Source organism: Natrix helvetica (genome assembly GCF_964273705.1).
Source record: "Natrix helvetica genome assembly, chromosome: 7".
NCBI classification, from domain to species: domain Eukaryota; kingdom Metazoa; phylum Chordata; class Lepidosauria; order Squamata; family Natricidae; genus Natrix; species Natrix helvetica.
In genome coordinates, this window is record NC_138558.1 from 11084727 (window position 1) to 11101412 (window position 16686).

General features: G+C 44.7%; 1 protein-coding gene across 1 annotated transcript; it reads left to right on the forward strand.

The window, feature by feature from the left end:
- Positions 1 to 2841: 2841 nt before the first annotated feature.
- On the forward strand, positions 2842 to 15507 carry ENOPH1 (enolase-phosphatase 1). The gene is made up of 6 exons (XM_081959235.1): positions 2842 to 3161; positions 8803 to 8904; positions 10487 to 10689; positions 10839 to 10971; positions 13741 to 13864; positions 14649 to 15507. Exons 1-6 carry the CDS (start codon positions 3078 to 3080, stop codon positions 14786 to 14788), a joined length of 786 nt encoding a protein of 261 aa, XP_081815361.1. The 5' UTR covers positions 2842 to 3077; the 3' UTR covers positions 14789 to 15507.
- The last annotated feature ends 1179 nt before the right edge of the window (positions 15508 to 16686 follow it).

Consider the following 16686-nt stretch of genomic DNA (forward strand, 5'->3'; position numbering starts at 1 on the left):
CGTGCACGTTCACGCGCGGGCTCTCTTAACCTTGCGCCGAGTTTCGGGAAGGGGCTCCTTCCTCGAAGCGCGAGGGTGGGTGTGTAATGAAGGCCGGATACGATCGAGGGCCGCGGCAGCCTTTTGCACGCGCGCACAGACGCAAAAACACACGCCCAGAAATCATCGTTTCCTGGCCAAGCATGGTGGCCTTCATTTTATTATTTTATTTTTTTTAATAAACTCGGCTCTTCCAACCCGGGAATATTGCAAGCTTTTTTTTTTTTTTGCCCTGGACTGGAGTACCCGGGCACGAAGGAAGCCAATGCAAACATCGGGGGGTGGGGTGGGAGGAATAGTTAATAGCGAGATTTGCACCGAGAGCCGCGTGCAAGGCTGTCTCGTGCAAGTCCGAGCCAAGATGCAAAATAATAATAATAATTAATAATAATAATAATTTATTAAATTTCTAGACCGCCCCCTCCCCGGAAAAAACCTCCCAAGAGAAGAACTAGGGAAACGTACAGCAGTTCACGCGCGGCTTTGGGGGGGGGGGCATTTATTTTATTTACATTTATTTGATTGATTGATTTTATTCCGTCAAGCGTGAATGGAGTAACAGGTAGAAGTCTAAACATGATTCTGCAACCCAACAAGACAGACCCAGACTTCAGAGGATAATCAGAACTGCAGAAAAAACAATGACTACCAACCTGCCTTCCATTGAGGACCTTTACACTGCACCAGTCAAAATGAAAATATTTACAGATCCCTCACATCCTGGTCATAAATTGTTTCAACTCCTACCCTCAAAAGGCCCCATAGACTAGAGCACTGCACACCAAGACAACTAGACACAAGAACAGTTTTTCCCCACATCACTCTGCTGAACAACTAATTCCCTCACACTGTCAAAGTATTCACTAAGGCTGCTTCACTATTACTATTAATCTTCTCATCGTTCCTATCACCCATCTCCTCCCACTTATGACTGCAGGACTGTAACTTTGTTATTTGTACCCTTACGGTTTATATTGAGTTTCCTGATTGCTTATTTGCTCCCTATAACTGTTGTACCTTAAGATTCTTGACAATGTATCTTGTCTTTTTATGTATACTGAGATCACATGCATCAAAGACAAATTCCTCGTGGGTCCAATCACACTTGGCTAAGAAATGATTCTATTCTATTTTATTCTATTGTAGGAAGTTATCACCCAGCCCTCTCCCAGAAAAATGAAATATCCTAGGAAATATTGAAAAGGCAGAATATTCTATTTCCCTGGATGTGAAAAGGAAGAAACATGTTTTAAATTGAGAATAGCTCCCTGTAGCTTCCTGCCCCCACCCACTTTGTCAATGGGCCATTAAGAAGGCCAAGCCAGTCCCTTTATATAATAAAGAGTTCTCCCCTTCAGCTCCAGGGGGATGGGATTAAGGCAGGATAATATTGGCCCTTTACCCAACTCCCCACATGGCATCTGAGAACAACCAAACCTGGATTCAAAACGCAGCCTAGAAAGTTGCTCCTGCATGGCCCCATGGGAGTCTGACAACCAATCAGAAGACAAGCTCAAGATCAAAGGCCAGAGAGGGCATAAAACCAGGGACTCAGCTTCTCTTCCGCCCTTCTCTTCTTCCCCACCAACATTGAAGCATGTGATCACCTTTTCTGTTCATGACCTCAAACCATGTGGTCCTGTCCACCATTAAAACCATCTTTCCAAGCAGCCTCCATGTCTCCAGTGTCTTTTTCCCCACTTGGAGCCGAACCCAAAAGGACATTTCTTCCAACACTATCTTATTCTATTCTATATCTTACTCTATGCTATGCTTTTTCTATTCTATTCTATATCATTATATGCTATGCTATTTCTATTTTATTCTATATTATCTTATGCTACGCTATTTCTATTCTATATCTTACTCTATGCTATGCTTTTTCTATTCTATATCTTATCCTATGCTATGCCATGCTATTTCTATTCTGTAACATTCTATGCTATGCTGTTTCTATTCTATATCTTATCCTATGCTACGCTATTTCTATTGTATTCCATATCTTATTGTATGCTATGCTTTTTCTACTCTATTCTATATCATTATATGCTATGCTATTTCTATTCTATAGCTTATCCTATGCTACCTATTTCTATTCTATATCATTATATGCTATGCTATTTCTATTCTATATCTTATCCTATGCTACGCTATTTCTATTCTATTCTATATCTTACTCTATGCTATGCTTTTTCTATTCTATATCTTATCCTATGCTATGCCATGCTATTTCTATTCTGTATCATTTTATGCTACGCTATTTCTATTCTATATCTTATTCTATGCTATGCTTTTTCTATTCTATAGTTTATCCTATGCTATGCTGTTTCTATTCTATATCTTATCCTATGCTACGCTATTTCTATTCTATATCTTATTCTATGCTATGCTTTTTCTATTCTATTCTATATCTTATGCTATGCCATGCTATTTCTATTCTGTATCATTCTATGCTATGCTGTTTCTGTTCTATATCTTATCCTATATGCTATGCTATTTTTATTCTATTCTATTTTATTCTATGCTGTGCCAATGCTATTCTATTCTATTGTAATTATGAATACATGAAATGGATAGGAATACAAGGGAATATTAGCCCTGCAACCACCCGCAACTTCCCTCTCTCCGCCCGCAATAGACGATTGCAGACACACACACAACTCTCCCTCCCTCCCTCCCTTCCTCTCTCTCGCTCGCTCGCTCGCAGTCGCGCACACACACACACTCCCCCCTCCCTTTCCCCATTTGTAGCCACCAATCAGAGCGCGGCGATCCGGGCGCTGCGGCGGCTCCCCTTCCAGCCACGTGGGTCTCCGCCCTCCGCTCGTGCTCGCGGAGAGGCTCGTGGCAGCGCCGCCGCCGCTCTCGCAGAAGTCGTCCCCGGAAGCTTTTCATTTTCCCGGCGCGGCTGCAAACCAACCCTTCCTCCGATTCCCAAGGAATTTCCCCCCCCCCCGGTCCCGTTTTTTCCCGTGTCCACCCAACCCCGCCCCGTTCCCTCCGGGGACATCGAGCCATAAAAGCTTCCAGCCGGGGACATGGTGGGCTTCACGGTCCCCGCGGAAGTCAGCGTGTTTTTGCTCGACGTGGAAGGCACCACCACTCCCATCACGTTTGTCAAGGTGAGGGTTTTTTGGGGGGGGTGTAGTTGCGTAGGTTGCGATCCTGAGGCTTGTAGGAAAGGGGGGGAATTTGGTGGGGAGGGGGCGTGGGTAGACGGGGCTATTGCAAAAACCCTCCTGCCTTCCTCTCGCGGGAAGCAGATACAGATGAACAAGAGTTGGAAGGGATCTTGTAGGTCATCTAGTCCAACCGCCTCCTCTCCTAAGCCGCCTTGTTTTGCCCTGCCTAAACTGAACGCGCGTGGGAATTGGGGGAGGGGGGCATATCTCCTTTAGTCTGGCCTTCTTTTAAAACACTTGAGGATTGGGGGGGGGCGCCCACGCGTTTTAAGTGTTGCATTAGGTGCAGGTACATACACACATACACAAACCAGCAGGCTCTGAATTCCAGTCCTTCTCTTGAAGCAGTGAAACTTGGCTGGGTTTGATTGATTGGAATCAAATCATTCAGCCCAGCCTACCTTGCGGGGTTGCTTTGCAGGGGAAAGGAAGGAGTGTTAATATGCCATGGCATGAGTGCCAACAAAAATCAAGGCAGGGTAGAAATTGTGCCTGGCTGGCTGCATCTCCTGCTTTTTGGTTGAGAGTAACAGTGCAGGAGAGTGTTTTTCAAATGTTAGCAATTTTGAAGATGGGTGGACTTCAACTCCCAGAATTCCCCAGCCAGCAACGCTGGCTGGGGAATTCTGGGAGTTAAAGTCCACCCATCTTCAAAGTTGCCCACATTGAGACACACTGGGGTAGGAAATGTTGTTTTTTAAGGGGAGACTTAAAAATTGTTTATCTCTGTAAAAAGTGCTGGGTTGGGTGTGTGCATGTTTCCTGTAAAGCTATTCTGACATTTGTTGTTAGTTGCGAAGTTGTATCCAACCCATTGTGACCCCATGGACAATGTTCCTCCAGGCCTTCCTGTCCTCTACCATCATCTGGAGTCCATTTAAGCTCATGCCGGCTGCTTCGGTGACTCCATCCAGCCACCTCATTCTCTGTCGTCACCTTCTTCTTTTGCCCTCCATCTTTCCCAGCATATTCTCTTCTCCAGTGAGTCCTTCCTTCTCATTAGGTGGCCAAAGTACTTGAGTTTCATCTTCAGGATCTGGCCTTCTAAAGAGCAGTCAGAGCTGATCTCCTCTAGGACTGACTGGTTTGATCTTCCTATATTCGGAAATATTCTGACATAGGAAGGAAATTGATTGAAGTTCTAGGCAAAAAGATTAACTGTTTGGTAGCTTTTACTTAAGGGAAGATAAAATTATGTGAGTTGTGGTTTTTTAAAAAAAAACACTTTTATTTTTGTGTTACATACGGTAAATATTACTTTTTAAACCTCATTTTGGCCATACAGTTGAATGTTTACTGATAATCTATATACTGATCGATGCAAAATTTGGCTAGGCTAAAAAGAAAGATGGATAGGATTTGATGCGGTGTGCAGGGTGAAACCAGCCAACTCTGAGACATTTAATAAAGCATTATTAAATGATCGCTTCGTGCAATTCAGTCTGAGACTCTTAAGCCTATATTGTTGCATTGAAATGGAAAAAGAATGATTAAATTATGTTTTATATCGGTCTTCCCATTTTTTTTCTACACCACCAATCCTGAGAGATTAGTTGGACTAACAGAGAGCGACTTCTATGCCCGTGGGTGGATTTGAACCTGGATTTCTCCAATACCAGTCTTAATACATTAACTGCATTGGCTTTTCAAGTACCGGAATAGCTCAGTGCATATTTATTGGGCAGTTAATTGCAGTGCCTCTGTGGACTTATTACCACGGAAAGAGAGGAAGATATAATAGCTAGGAATTGACTTTCTGATTAGAGTGAGTGTCGACCTACGACCACAATTGAGCCCAGAATTTATGTTGCAAAGCGAGACATTTCTTAAGTGAGTTTTGCCCCATTTTACCACTTTTCCTGCCACAGTTGTTCAGTGAATTATTGCAGTTGTTAAGTTAGTAACATGGCTGTTAGGGGAATCTGGTTTATCCATTGACTTTGCTTGTCAGAAATTCACAAAAGGAGACCGCACGATCTCGAGTCAGTCCTAGAGGATCAAGTTCAGATCCAACCGGTCAGTCCTTGAGGAGATCAACTCTGACTGCTCTTTAGAAGGCCAGATCCTGAAGAGGAAGCTCAAGTACTTTGGCCACCTAATGAGAAGGAAAGACTCACTGGAGAAGAGCCTAATGCTGGGAAAGATGGAGGGCGAAAGAAGAAGAAGGGGACGGCAGAGAATGAGGTGGCTGGATGGAGTCACCGAAGCAGCCGGCATGAGCTTAAATGGACTCCAGAGGATGGTAGAGGATAGGAAGGACTGGAGGAACATTGTCCATGGGGTCACGGTGGGTCGGACGTGACTTGGCAACTAACAATAACAATCTCGGGATACTACATCCGTCATACATGTGTGACTGAGGTCAAGTGACAACAATCCTAAACGTGAAAAAGGGCCATAGGTCACTTTTTCCCAATGGCGTCGCAACTTTGAATGGCCGCTAAATGAATCGAGGACTACCTGTAATAGTCTAAGGCAGTGGGTCTCAACCTTCCTAATGCCGCGAGCCTTTAATACAGTTCCTCATGTTATGGTGACCCGCAACCATAAAATTATTTTATGTTTTCTGTATTTTTTCAAAAATATGTGTTTTCCGATGGTCTTAGGCGACCCCTGTGAAAGGATCGTTCGACCCCCAAAGGGGTCCCGACCCACAAGTTGAGAACCACTGGTCTAAGGGATCTGCTGTTATTTTCTTTCCGGGGTCTGCAAAATATGCAGCCTTTTCCCTTTGCACATACATTGCACTGCAAAGTAACTTCTTCCATTTAGGGAAAAAAAGTCATAGTAGCACTACAAAGAAACAGTTATATAACATGGGCATACTGAGGCATGGCCAATTACTGCCTACAACTGCTGCTGTGCTGCTTCTGGATCTGTTTCAGCTCCCAGTTTGTCTTCATGGGCAGTCCATGTAGAGCTAGCTGCAGTAGTCAAGCCATGAGGTCAGCAAAGTCAACGAGGAAGCCAGATTTACTTAACCATGTTACTAATTCAATCAGCTACAGTGATTTTGCTTTAACCACGATGGCAAGAAAGATGTTAAAATGGAGGTGAAATTCACTTATCAAAATGTTTCGCTTAGCGACAAATTTTGGGGTCAATTGTGCTCATAAAGTTGAATATCACCTGGAGTTGTTTCCTGAATAAAAGAGATCTACCTTTATCATGTTTTCTTCCGGAAGGTCTATTCCATGCTCGCATCTAAATCACATTTGTCCATCTTTTTGGCTTGCCTGGGCCACGTTGAGTGGAGAGGTCTTGGGCCACATACAAAATATATAATGTGTGGGCATGTGTCTTTTATTTTTTAGCAATAGCACTAGCACTTAGACTTTTATACCGCTTTACAGCCCTCTCTAAGCGGTTGGCAGAGTCAGCCTCTTTCCCACAACAATCGGGGTCCTCATTTTACTCACCTCGGAAGGAGGGCAGGCTGAGTCAACCTTCAGACTGGAGAGATTCGAACTGTCAAATTGCAGGCAGCCGGCAGTCAGCAGAAGTAACCTGCAGTACTGCACGCTAACTGCTGCGCCACTGTGGCTCTTTTTATGTTTTATATCTTCTGTGGCTGCCTTACTAGCTGTCCAGGGTCTCATATGGCCTCTGGGCCACAAGTTGTTCATGCCTGATCCAAAGTGACTGGGTGAGAATGCGTACTGGCATGGAATTTAATTTAAAGGAACTTACTAAAGAGGGTGAATTCTGTTTCTATTCTCAAAGACAGGATATGGTCTTAAATACACGTCTCACGTCAACCTAATGTCTTTGGAGATTCTCAGTCCTCTGGGTCATGGTTGTCCCAAAGGTGCTTTTTTTTCAAGAGGCAAGAGGACTTTCTGGTTTTTCTTTAAAGACGTTTTGCTTCTCATCCAAGGAATTGACAGCTGAAGAAGCTTCCTGGACCAGAAGCGAAACATCTTCAAGAAAAGCCGGAAAGTCCAGTGGCGTCTTTAAAAAATCACCTTTGGGATCGGACCCCCCCCCCCAAAGTATTGTTTCCTACAATCCAACGCAATCATCGGCGCAATTAGTCAAGCAGTGATGGAAGTTATCACTTTTTGGTTGCCCCAAATTGGGCTTTGTTTCCATTGACCTTAATAACTTTAAGAAGGTCTCTTGTATAGAATTAATTTTCCCCATGATTTGCTTTTCAAGCATGAGCAGCCAACCTGAACATACGTTACTTATTTAACATGAAGGTCACATCATGGTCACTTGGTAAGCCCAGTAGACCTGGACATGGAGATCTGGCAGACGTGATCAATCTTAGTTTAATATCTCATAGAGACGTTCCCCAAATTATAGGCTTTTTGATGTTTAAGAATAGCACTTACAGTTGCTGATTCAGCATTTAATTATGCAGCTAATTGAAAGGCGCACTGTCTGCTGGAACAGAAATATATGTGTGTGTGTGTGTGTGTGTTGTATTTGTGCTGATAAATAAATAAAGGGAGACTAGTATAGATCTATTTCAAGCTATTTAGCTCTCATCAGCTAGCCATACCCTTACTGGGATTTGAACACAATACATACATACATACATACATACATACATACATACATACATGCATACATCACAGGAAGGAGGACTCTGTCTCACATCACTGGCATATAGGAAGTCCTTGGCTTACAGCCATTCATTTAGTGACCGTTCAAAGATACAACAGCATTGAACAAAGTTACTTATCGGCTGGGCGGTCTTCGTATTTATAATCACAGCATCTCGACAACCAGCTGTTCAAAATTTGAGTGCATGTATTTACAGCATGTATAGGACGTAGTGGCTAAAAGACTGAGCTGCTCGGATCAGAAAGGTTGGCAGTTTGAATCCCTAGCGCCGCGTAACGGAGTGAGCTCCCGTTGCTTGTCCCAGCTTCGGCCAACCTAGCAGTTCGAAAGCATGTAAAAATACAAATAGAAAAATAGGAACAACCTTTGGTGGGAAGGTAACAACATTCCGTGCACCTTCGGCGTTTAGTCATGCCAGCCACATGACCACGGAGGCATCTTCAGACAGCGCTGGCTCTTCGGCTTTGAAATGGAGATGAGCACCGCCCCATAGAGTCGGGAACGACTAGCACACATGTGCAAGGGGAACTTTTACATTTACTAATGTGTAAAAGCAAAAAGTTGAGGCTGCCGTGTGTTTATCTTACCCCGTGCTAGGAAGGGTTGGAAGTTAATGCCCCCTTTTCTTCCTTTTTCTCTTCCCACTTCTATCTCACTCCACCATTCCCTTTCCCGCCCTTAATTTCTTTTTTATTTTATATAATTAAAAAAGTAAACAAACAATAAAACTGCAAAAAAAAAAATCTGCATTTATTAATGTGTATTTACTCTCAAAAAGATCCTGTCTCTTTTTCATCTTTGTTCCCACTAAGTAGGCTCACTATTTTCCCTGGCGACGTGTGTTTAAATTTCTCTTCCGAGAATTAGATTGTATAGATTTTGGTCAAGTGACTAAATTAATAGTATTGTATAATCAATGCTTTTGAAGATGCCCCGAGGGTCCGATGTTGTTTTCAAATGTATGTCCACAATAGCTTAAAAAACCAATATCTTTTTGTTGTGTCCCCAGGATATTTTGTTTCCTTACATCAGGGAAAATATTCGGGATTATCTGGAAACTCACTGGGAAGAAGAAGAGTGCCAGCAAGATGTTGGCCTGCTGAGAAAACAGGTAGAGCACTGGACATCTCTCCTTCATTATTTATTTAATTTAAAATATTTGTAAAGCCACTTACCGTATTTTTCACAGCCTAAGATGTGCCTTTTTCCCTCAGAAAAGAGGGTGAAAATCTGGGTGTGTCGTATACACTGAATACAGCATTTTTTGCTTCCTGGAACTCCGCCCTCCTTTGCAAAAATGGCCATGCATAGCCTTTAGGAGGCTTCCAGGGTGCTCCTGGGGGCTGGGGAGGGCTAAAATGAGCAAAAAATGGGCCGTTATTTGCTCATTTATGCTCCCTCAGCCCCCAGGGGCACTCTATAAGCCTCCTAAATGCTATGCATGCCCTTTTTTTTGACAAAAAATGGGCAGTATTTTGCTCATTTTTGCCTCCAGCTCCCAGGAGCACTCTATAAGTCTCCTAAAGATTATGCATACCCCTTTTTTTGACAAAAAAACGGGCCGGTTTTTGGGAGGTTTGTAGAGTGCAAAAACTTTTTTTTTAATGTGCCTCTTCAAAATCTTGGTGCGTCTTGTACTCTGAAAAATACGGTATCTCAACACAACTCGGGCTCTTTTCATGCCAGTCTGATATGGACAGAATTACAAAATAACAGAGTTGGAGGGGACCTTGGAGGTCTTCTAGTCCAACCCCCTGCTCAGGCAGGAAACCCTATCCCATTTCAGACAAATGGTTGCCCAATCTCTTCTTTAAAACCTTCAGTGATGGAGGCAACTTCTGTTCCATTGGTTGATTGCCCTCACTTGTCAGAAAATTTCAGGTTATTTATTTATTTATTTATTTATTTATTTATTTATTTATTTATTTATTTATTTATTTATTTATTTAGAAAATGTACATAGCCGCCTACTCACTCATAGTAACTTTTTATTGCAAGCAATAAAAACACAGAATATAAAATAAAATAAAAATAAAATAGATAAAAATACCAGTAACTCCCCCACCAAAGCACCACCACCACCACCACCACCCCGAGCAACAATAAACAGTCAAATGAAGCATTCGATGGGGTCCATCCCACTTTTGAGTTCCTCATGTCCACTGGAAAAAAACGAGTTTCCAGGGCCTTACAAAAAAACATCAAAATGGGAGCCAATCTAATTTCTGAAGAGATGATATTCCAAAAGGAGGGAGCCACCACGGAGAAGGCCCTTCTCCTGGGTCCTGCCAATTGTATCTCCTTAGGCCAGGGGTCGGCAACCTGCAGCTCCGGAGCCGCATGCAGCTCTTTGGGCCCTCTGCTGTGGCTCCCTGTCATGGCAGAAGGATGAAAGAGCTGTCGTTCTTTCGCGGCAATGGCATGGTCGGAGCCTTAGTGCGGGAGTGAAGCGCCCTTGCACTTGCCTTTGCACTGCAACAGCATTCTGCCTTCGTCATGGTACATTTGCTGCAGCCGCCAGCAAAGAGGGCTGGGACAGAATGACGGGGGCGGCACTTGCAGGGTGGGGGCCATCCCCCAAGCCTGGCCATCCTCCTCCCTTGTCAGCTGGGCCAGGAGAAAGAAGGGGGCGGCTTGGGGAAGTCTAACCCTAACATTATCCCCTTGCTTGTTTTCTGTTTTGATTTCCTTAGGCTGAGGAAGACTCTCATATGGAGGGAGTGGTGCCTATCCCACTGGAAACCAGGGATGGAGAAGAAGAGGTCGAACGGGTCATCCAGGCCGTGATAGACAATGTCCTCTGGCAGATGTCTTTGGATAGGAAGACCACCGCTTTGAAAGAGCTCCAGGGCCACATGTGGAGAGCGGCCTACGAAAATGGCCGCCTGAAAGGAGAGTGAGTATCACTGCCCCATTTGCTGTTCACTGCTTAGCAAACATGTTTAGGATCAGCTTCCAGTGATGTCTTCAAATATCGGTGAGGAAATCGGTTTCATTGCCTCTTCAACAATTCTGTCTCCCTCCCTTCCCTCCGGCCCATTGCAGATTCTTTAAGGATGTCGTCCCCGCAGTGAAAAAGTGGAAAGAAGCAGGAAGAAAGGTGTATATTTATTCCTCTGGGAGCGTGGAGGCTCAAAAGCTTCTATTCGGGAATTCTACAGAAGGTGATATTTTAGAGGTAAGTATAGAGTCTAAATGTCTGTGGAGATTCTCAATCATACAGGTCATGGTTGTCCCCAAGGTGCTTGTTTTTTTTTTTTTTAAGACTACTGGACTTGTTTTTTTTTTCCTTTGAAAACATTTCACTTCTCACCCAAGAAGCTTCTTCAGTTCTGAATGAATGGTGGGGAATGGAAGGATTTATCTTCTTCGCTGGTCGTTAGCACTCTGAAGATCTGTCTTTAGCTCTCTGAGGGTATTGAGGCCACTTGTAAATTTATCTTTCCCCTCAGGGTAACCTGAATCAGAGTGGGTGTGGAACAGAGACTGGTGTCAGGGTTCCAAATAACATCCAAAATTAAATCAGAGTCCAAGGCAAAGTATTGCTCTAAGTTCCAATTTATTAAGAGAGCCATGTTGGCACATCTGGGAAAACCCGAATCTGAGCTTCCTGAATTTTCCCCATCCAGTTGAAAGTTCAAAATCTTGCCCCCACACCCACAAGTCCATCACATGGTCCAATCTTCCACTGCCATGCTGGCAGTTCCATCCATCCAGTTCTGGTCAGGTGCAGGGGTGCCGAGACAAAGGATAACCTTGGCTTTCTAGAAAGAATTTTGTTATGGCTACATCACATTCTACTCCTTACTATTCCCCCTCCCAATTCCCCACTAATGAAACAGCATAGTAGAATAGAATATTAGTGTAGCAGGCCAAAGATCCCAAAAGGAACCAGCTGCAGGCCTGACAGGCGGCCCCTCCTCAGAAGAAAATGTTTCCTGAAAAGAAAATAACATAAGGGTTAACATAACAGAATTAACCACCTCTTTCTCCCCTGCCCCCCAGGGGGATCCTTTGGCTTGTCGGGAAACTTCTCATGGAATTGTTTTACTAACTTATCCGCTTTTAGGTTCCAGCTTTTCACCCAAGTAGCTTCAGACAAAGGGTGCCCCTTCCAATGCACTAACTATTGTAAGCGACCCCTATACAACTTGGAGTCTAAGATTTTTTTCACCTCATAATGTGTCTCCCCTGACAGCGGGATTCGGTTCGCCTGAACCGCTAGCGGAAATTGCGGGTGGGCCCGCCTATTTAGGCACATTTTTGAGGCCAGGCGCATGCACGGAAGGGGTGAAATGAGCACGGTGGGGAGGGTCGCACGGCAAACCGGTGGTAACAAAATGTAAACTACACCGCTGGTGTGGAACCTTCTGGAGACTGCTGAAACAACTTGTGTTGTAGACAGTGATATATTATCCCTTCCCCTCTGTTGAGAGGGGGCTGTTCAATTTCAGAGTGCTAACAACCAGATGACTCCAAAGAGTGTAAATCCTTCCCTTCCTCGCCATTCATCTAGAACTGAAGAAGCTTCTTGGGACGAAAAGCAAAATGTTTTCGAAGGGAAAAAAAACACACAAGAAAATCCAGTTGCTTTTTGGAAAAGCACTTTTGGGATATACAGTCAAAAAGAGGATCAAGCTGCTCACACAAACCCTCTTCCAGTGTTTCCCTGCCAAAGATAGCAGCACTTTCTGCCTCTACAACAACAGTAATATTGCAAAGACAGCCATTGTGGTCTAGTGTTTAAGGTGTTGGACTAGAACAATAGGAATCCCAAGTTTCTAGTTCAGGGGTGTCAAACTCGATTTCATTGAGGGCCGCATCAGGGTTGTGTTTGACCTTGGGAGGCCGGGTGGGCATGGCCAGCTCGACATCACTCATGTCGGGGGCGCCTGTGGTGGCCAGGTGCTTCCCTCAGACCCTCCCTCGCTGTCATTATAATCTTCCTTCCTTCCTTTTCCTCCCCTCTTCATTCTCCTTTCTTCTTCCTTCTCCTTTTTCCTTATTTTTCCTTCCTTGCCTTCTTTTTCTTTGTCTTTCCTCTTTCCCTTTCTCCTTTCCTGTCCCTTCTTGCGTGCTCAAAATGCAACAGCCTCCTGCAACCCCACAGCCCGACCCACCCCCTCCTGAGCTCCATTTTTGCTGGCAGAGGGCTGCAGGAGGCCGTTGCAGCCAAAAACGGGGCCTAGGAGGGCCATGCACAGTCCTCCCAAGCTCTGTTTTTGCTGGCAAAGGCACTGTGGGCCAGTCCTTTCCAGGGTGGTACCGCAGGCCAGATCTAAGTACCCCGCTGGCCAGATCCAGCCTACGAACTTTGAGTTTGACACCCCTACTCTAGTCTGTCCTCAGCTATAAAAATTCCTCAACTGATTTTGGGTGAGTCTTAGTGTTGCTTACCTCAAGAGGATTGTTGGAGGAATAAAACTAAGAACTACCTGTTCTTTTTGTAATATTTCATCCAGTTTTAGTCACCACAATATAAAAAAAGGATGTTGAAACTCTAGAAAGAGTGCAGAGAAGACTAACAAAGATGATTGGGGGACTGGAGGTTAAAACGGTGGCAGGAACTGGGTATGTCTAGTTTAATGAAAAGAAGGATTAAGGGTGACATGATAGCAGTGTTCCAATATCTCAGGGGCTGCCACAAGGAAAAGGAGGTCAATCTTCAAGCTGAAGGCAGGACGAGATGGAATGGATGGAAACTATTCAAGGAGAGAAGCAACCTAGAACTTAGGAGAAATTTCCTGACAGCTAGAACAATTAATCAGTGGAACAACCTTCCCCCAGAAGTTGTTAGTAATCCACTGGAGGTTTTTAAGAAGAGATAGGACAACCGTTTGCCTGAAATGATATAGGGTTTCCTGGTTGAGAAAGGGGGTTGGACTAGATGACCTCCAAGGTTCCTTCCAATTCTGCTATTCTGTAATCTTCTCCTTCCACCTATCAGCTTTTTGATGGTCACTTTGACACCAAGATAGGACCTAAAGTTGACAGCGAGAGCTATCAGCGGATTGCCACGAGCATTGGATGTGCCACAAACAACATACTATTCTTGACGGACGTCACTCAAGGTAATAAAGCTAGTGGGTGATCCCTGGTGTGGTGAGAAGGTACATGTCTAATTGGTGCTAGTGGCAAGATGAGCGCACGCGTCCTAAAGGTCAACAGCAGTGCGGAGCAAAGTTTTGCAAAAATAATTGTCTTATGTAATTCCCCTGTTCGGGAATAAGAACTGCAGAGGAGATGCATTGGATTTAAAACTGATATAGTTTAATGTTTGACACCACCAGGTGGAGTTTGGAAACCTCTGTCCAGGCTCATGATTTTAAGGCAACCACAATCCACTAAAGTCTGCTGTGTTACTTCCAACACTGTTGGAGTTAGAAATTGCCAGGAAAAGAAAAAGAAGGGGGAATATCCCTATTTTAATTCATCCCACATTTTCTTAAAAAAACTGACTTGCAGAGGTGGTATTCAGCCGGTTTAGACCAGTTCACCCGAACGACTAGTGGAAATTGCGGACAGTCAAAGACTATCTGTACATGGACCAAACAGGTGATACCCCGGAAGTAGACAGTTCAGTGTTGTCCGATGAGCCACGGTGGCGCAGTGGTTGGAGTGCAGTACTGCAGGCTACTTCTGCTGACTGCCAGCTGCCTGAAATTTGGCAGTTCGAATCTCACCTGGCTCAAGGTTGACTCAGCCTTCCCTCTTTCCGAGGTGGGTCAAACGAGGACCCATTTTGTTTGGGGCAAGAGGCTGACTCTGTGAACTGCTTAGAGCGAACTGTGAAGCGGTATGTAAGTCTTAGTGCTATTGCTATTGTCTAAATGAGCCTCGCTTTGTGTCCTTTAGAAGCAGATGCTGCCGAAGAAGCAGACATGCATGTAGCTGTAGTGATCCGGCCGGGCAACGCAGGACTGACAGACGACGAGAAATCATACTACAGACTCATAACCTCTTTCAGCGAACTGTTCCTGCCGTCCTCTGCTTAACATTTGCACCTAGGATTAAGGAAGGGATGCGGAAAGAGAGAGGAGCAGCTGAGAAAATCATCCTTACCGTTTTACTGTCGTTCCTGCCGGCGATGAAGAGTCCCGAAAACAGAACTATGGGGCGCCTGACTCCCCTCCCCCCCGCCCCGATGACTCAAAATTGAACCCGATGGAAAATTTGCCCGTTCTGTGTTGGTAGACGAGTGAAGCTCTCAAGGGGTTGACTTTGGTTTTTCTTTGGATTGGCAAACAAGAGTCAAGAGATGCAACTCCAACGAGAAGACCCTCCTGTCTTTTTGAGGTCAACCGGTGGGGTGCAAAGCCCACCTCCCATTCAGTTCAAAGGGCCCAGCATTAGAGACTTTCCTTAGGGGATGTTCTCTTGGGCGTATCCTACAAACTCCCCTCTTTTCTTGGCGTCACACTTGATTGCAGGATTTCAAAGTCTTTGGTGCTTCTTGTTTGTAGTGAACGTAAGGGAAATCCAGACTATTTATAGTTGAAAAATGTTGCAAGCTGAGCTCTCTGAATTGATTGGTCCTGGAAAGGGAAGCAAAAAGCAGCACGGGGCACCATTAACTAAATCAAAAATGCAAGCTAGTCAGAACATCTGTGCCAACTGGAACATGTTTGCATGTGGAAGGCATGATTGATCCTTTGTCGCAAGAGTTGCATGAGTCCTCAAAGGTGGTCCTACTTAACCTAAGGGGTTATTTTTTTCTCCGTGGGAACAAATTGCTATAAAATTGCATTTTAAATCCTGCAGGTTAGTACTTCACCTATTGCACTTGAAGGTGTAACGGAGACCTTTAATTGTTTTGTGGGGCTTCACTTCTTCCTTTTACGTGCAGCATTTCAAGAGGGGTAAACATGTCTCAGTGTCCACCCCCTCCTCCTTCCCATTTGGTTGATTTTTTTCCAAGGCTCCCCAGCGTTTCAGCAATCCAAAATGGAAGTCCTGGTCTCTTCAGCATGTTACACATTTTATGTTCTGCTAGAAGTAATACTTTGTCTCCTCAAACCCTGCTCCTTTTCACTAATGATGGAAGGGGAACAATCCCCAATTCCTATTGAACGGAACTCACGCCAATATTGTTTTTTTCCATTCGGCCAACCTATTTAGGAGTTACAACCAGGGGTGGGCTTCAAAAATTTTAGCAAGGGGTTCTCTGCCCGGTTGCTGGGTGGGTGTGGCCTAGTCTGCCTCCTGCGTTTTTGCCCGCCTCGGGATCCGGAGGCTTTCCTCGAGTCTCCGGGAAGGCGAAAACAGCCTCCACAGGCTCCGGAGGCCCTCTAGAGGCCAGAAACAGGTCCCTTTCCAGCCTTCCGGTAGGCCAATTTTTCACCCTCCCTGAGCCTGTGCGAGCACCCTGCATCCATTACCTGCATCCAAAATGAGCCGCATGGGGACTCCTGGGAGGGATGGGCGGGGCCAGCCAGGAGTGGGATTTGGGGGGTTCTCCAAACTGCAAGAATCTTAGCTAGAAGTTCTTCCGAAGCCCTGGGACCCCCCCAGTAGCCTTGCTAGGAAATGGGCCTATTGTAACAACTGCAAAGCTGGATAAAGTACTGAAATCATTAAGATGTCGTCCCAATTTAACTGGAAATGTCCAGAGAATCTAGTAGGCTGCCTGGAAGGGAACGAACACACAATATCTTAATTCCAAAATTTGATGAACTTTGAAGTCTTAACAATGGAACAAGCACACAATATCTTAATTCCAAAATTTGATGTCCTCTCGGTTAGGTATGTTGTGGGCAGCCCTCCCAGGACTTGAAGATGTTGTTAGAATTGGCCTTGCAGTTCTGTTCCAGGGTTTGGTGTGTTACACACAAACAAGTAGCTGATCCTCAGAAATCCACTATACAATCCATGTAGGAAAAGTTAGGCACGGTAT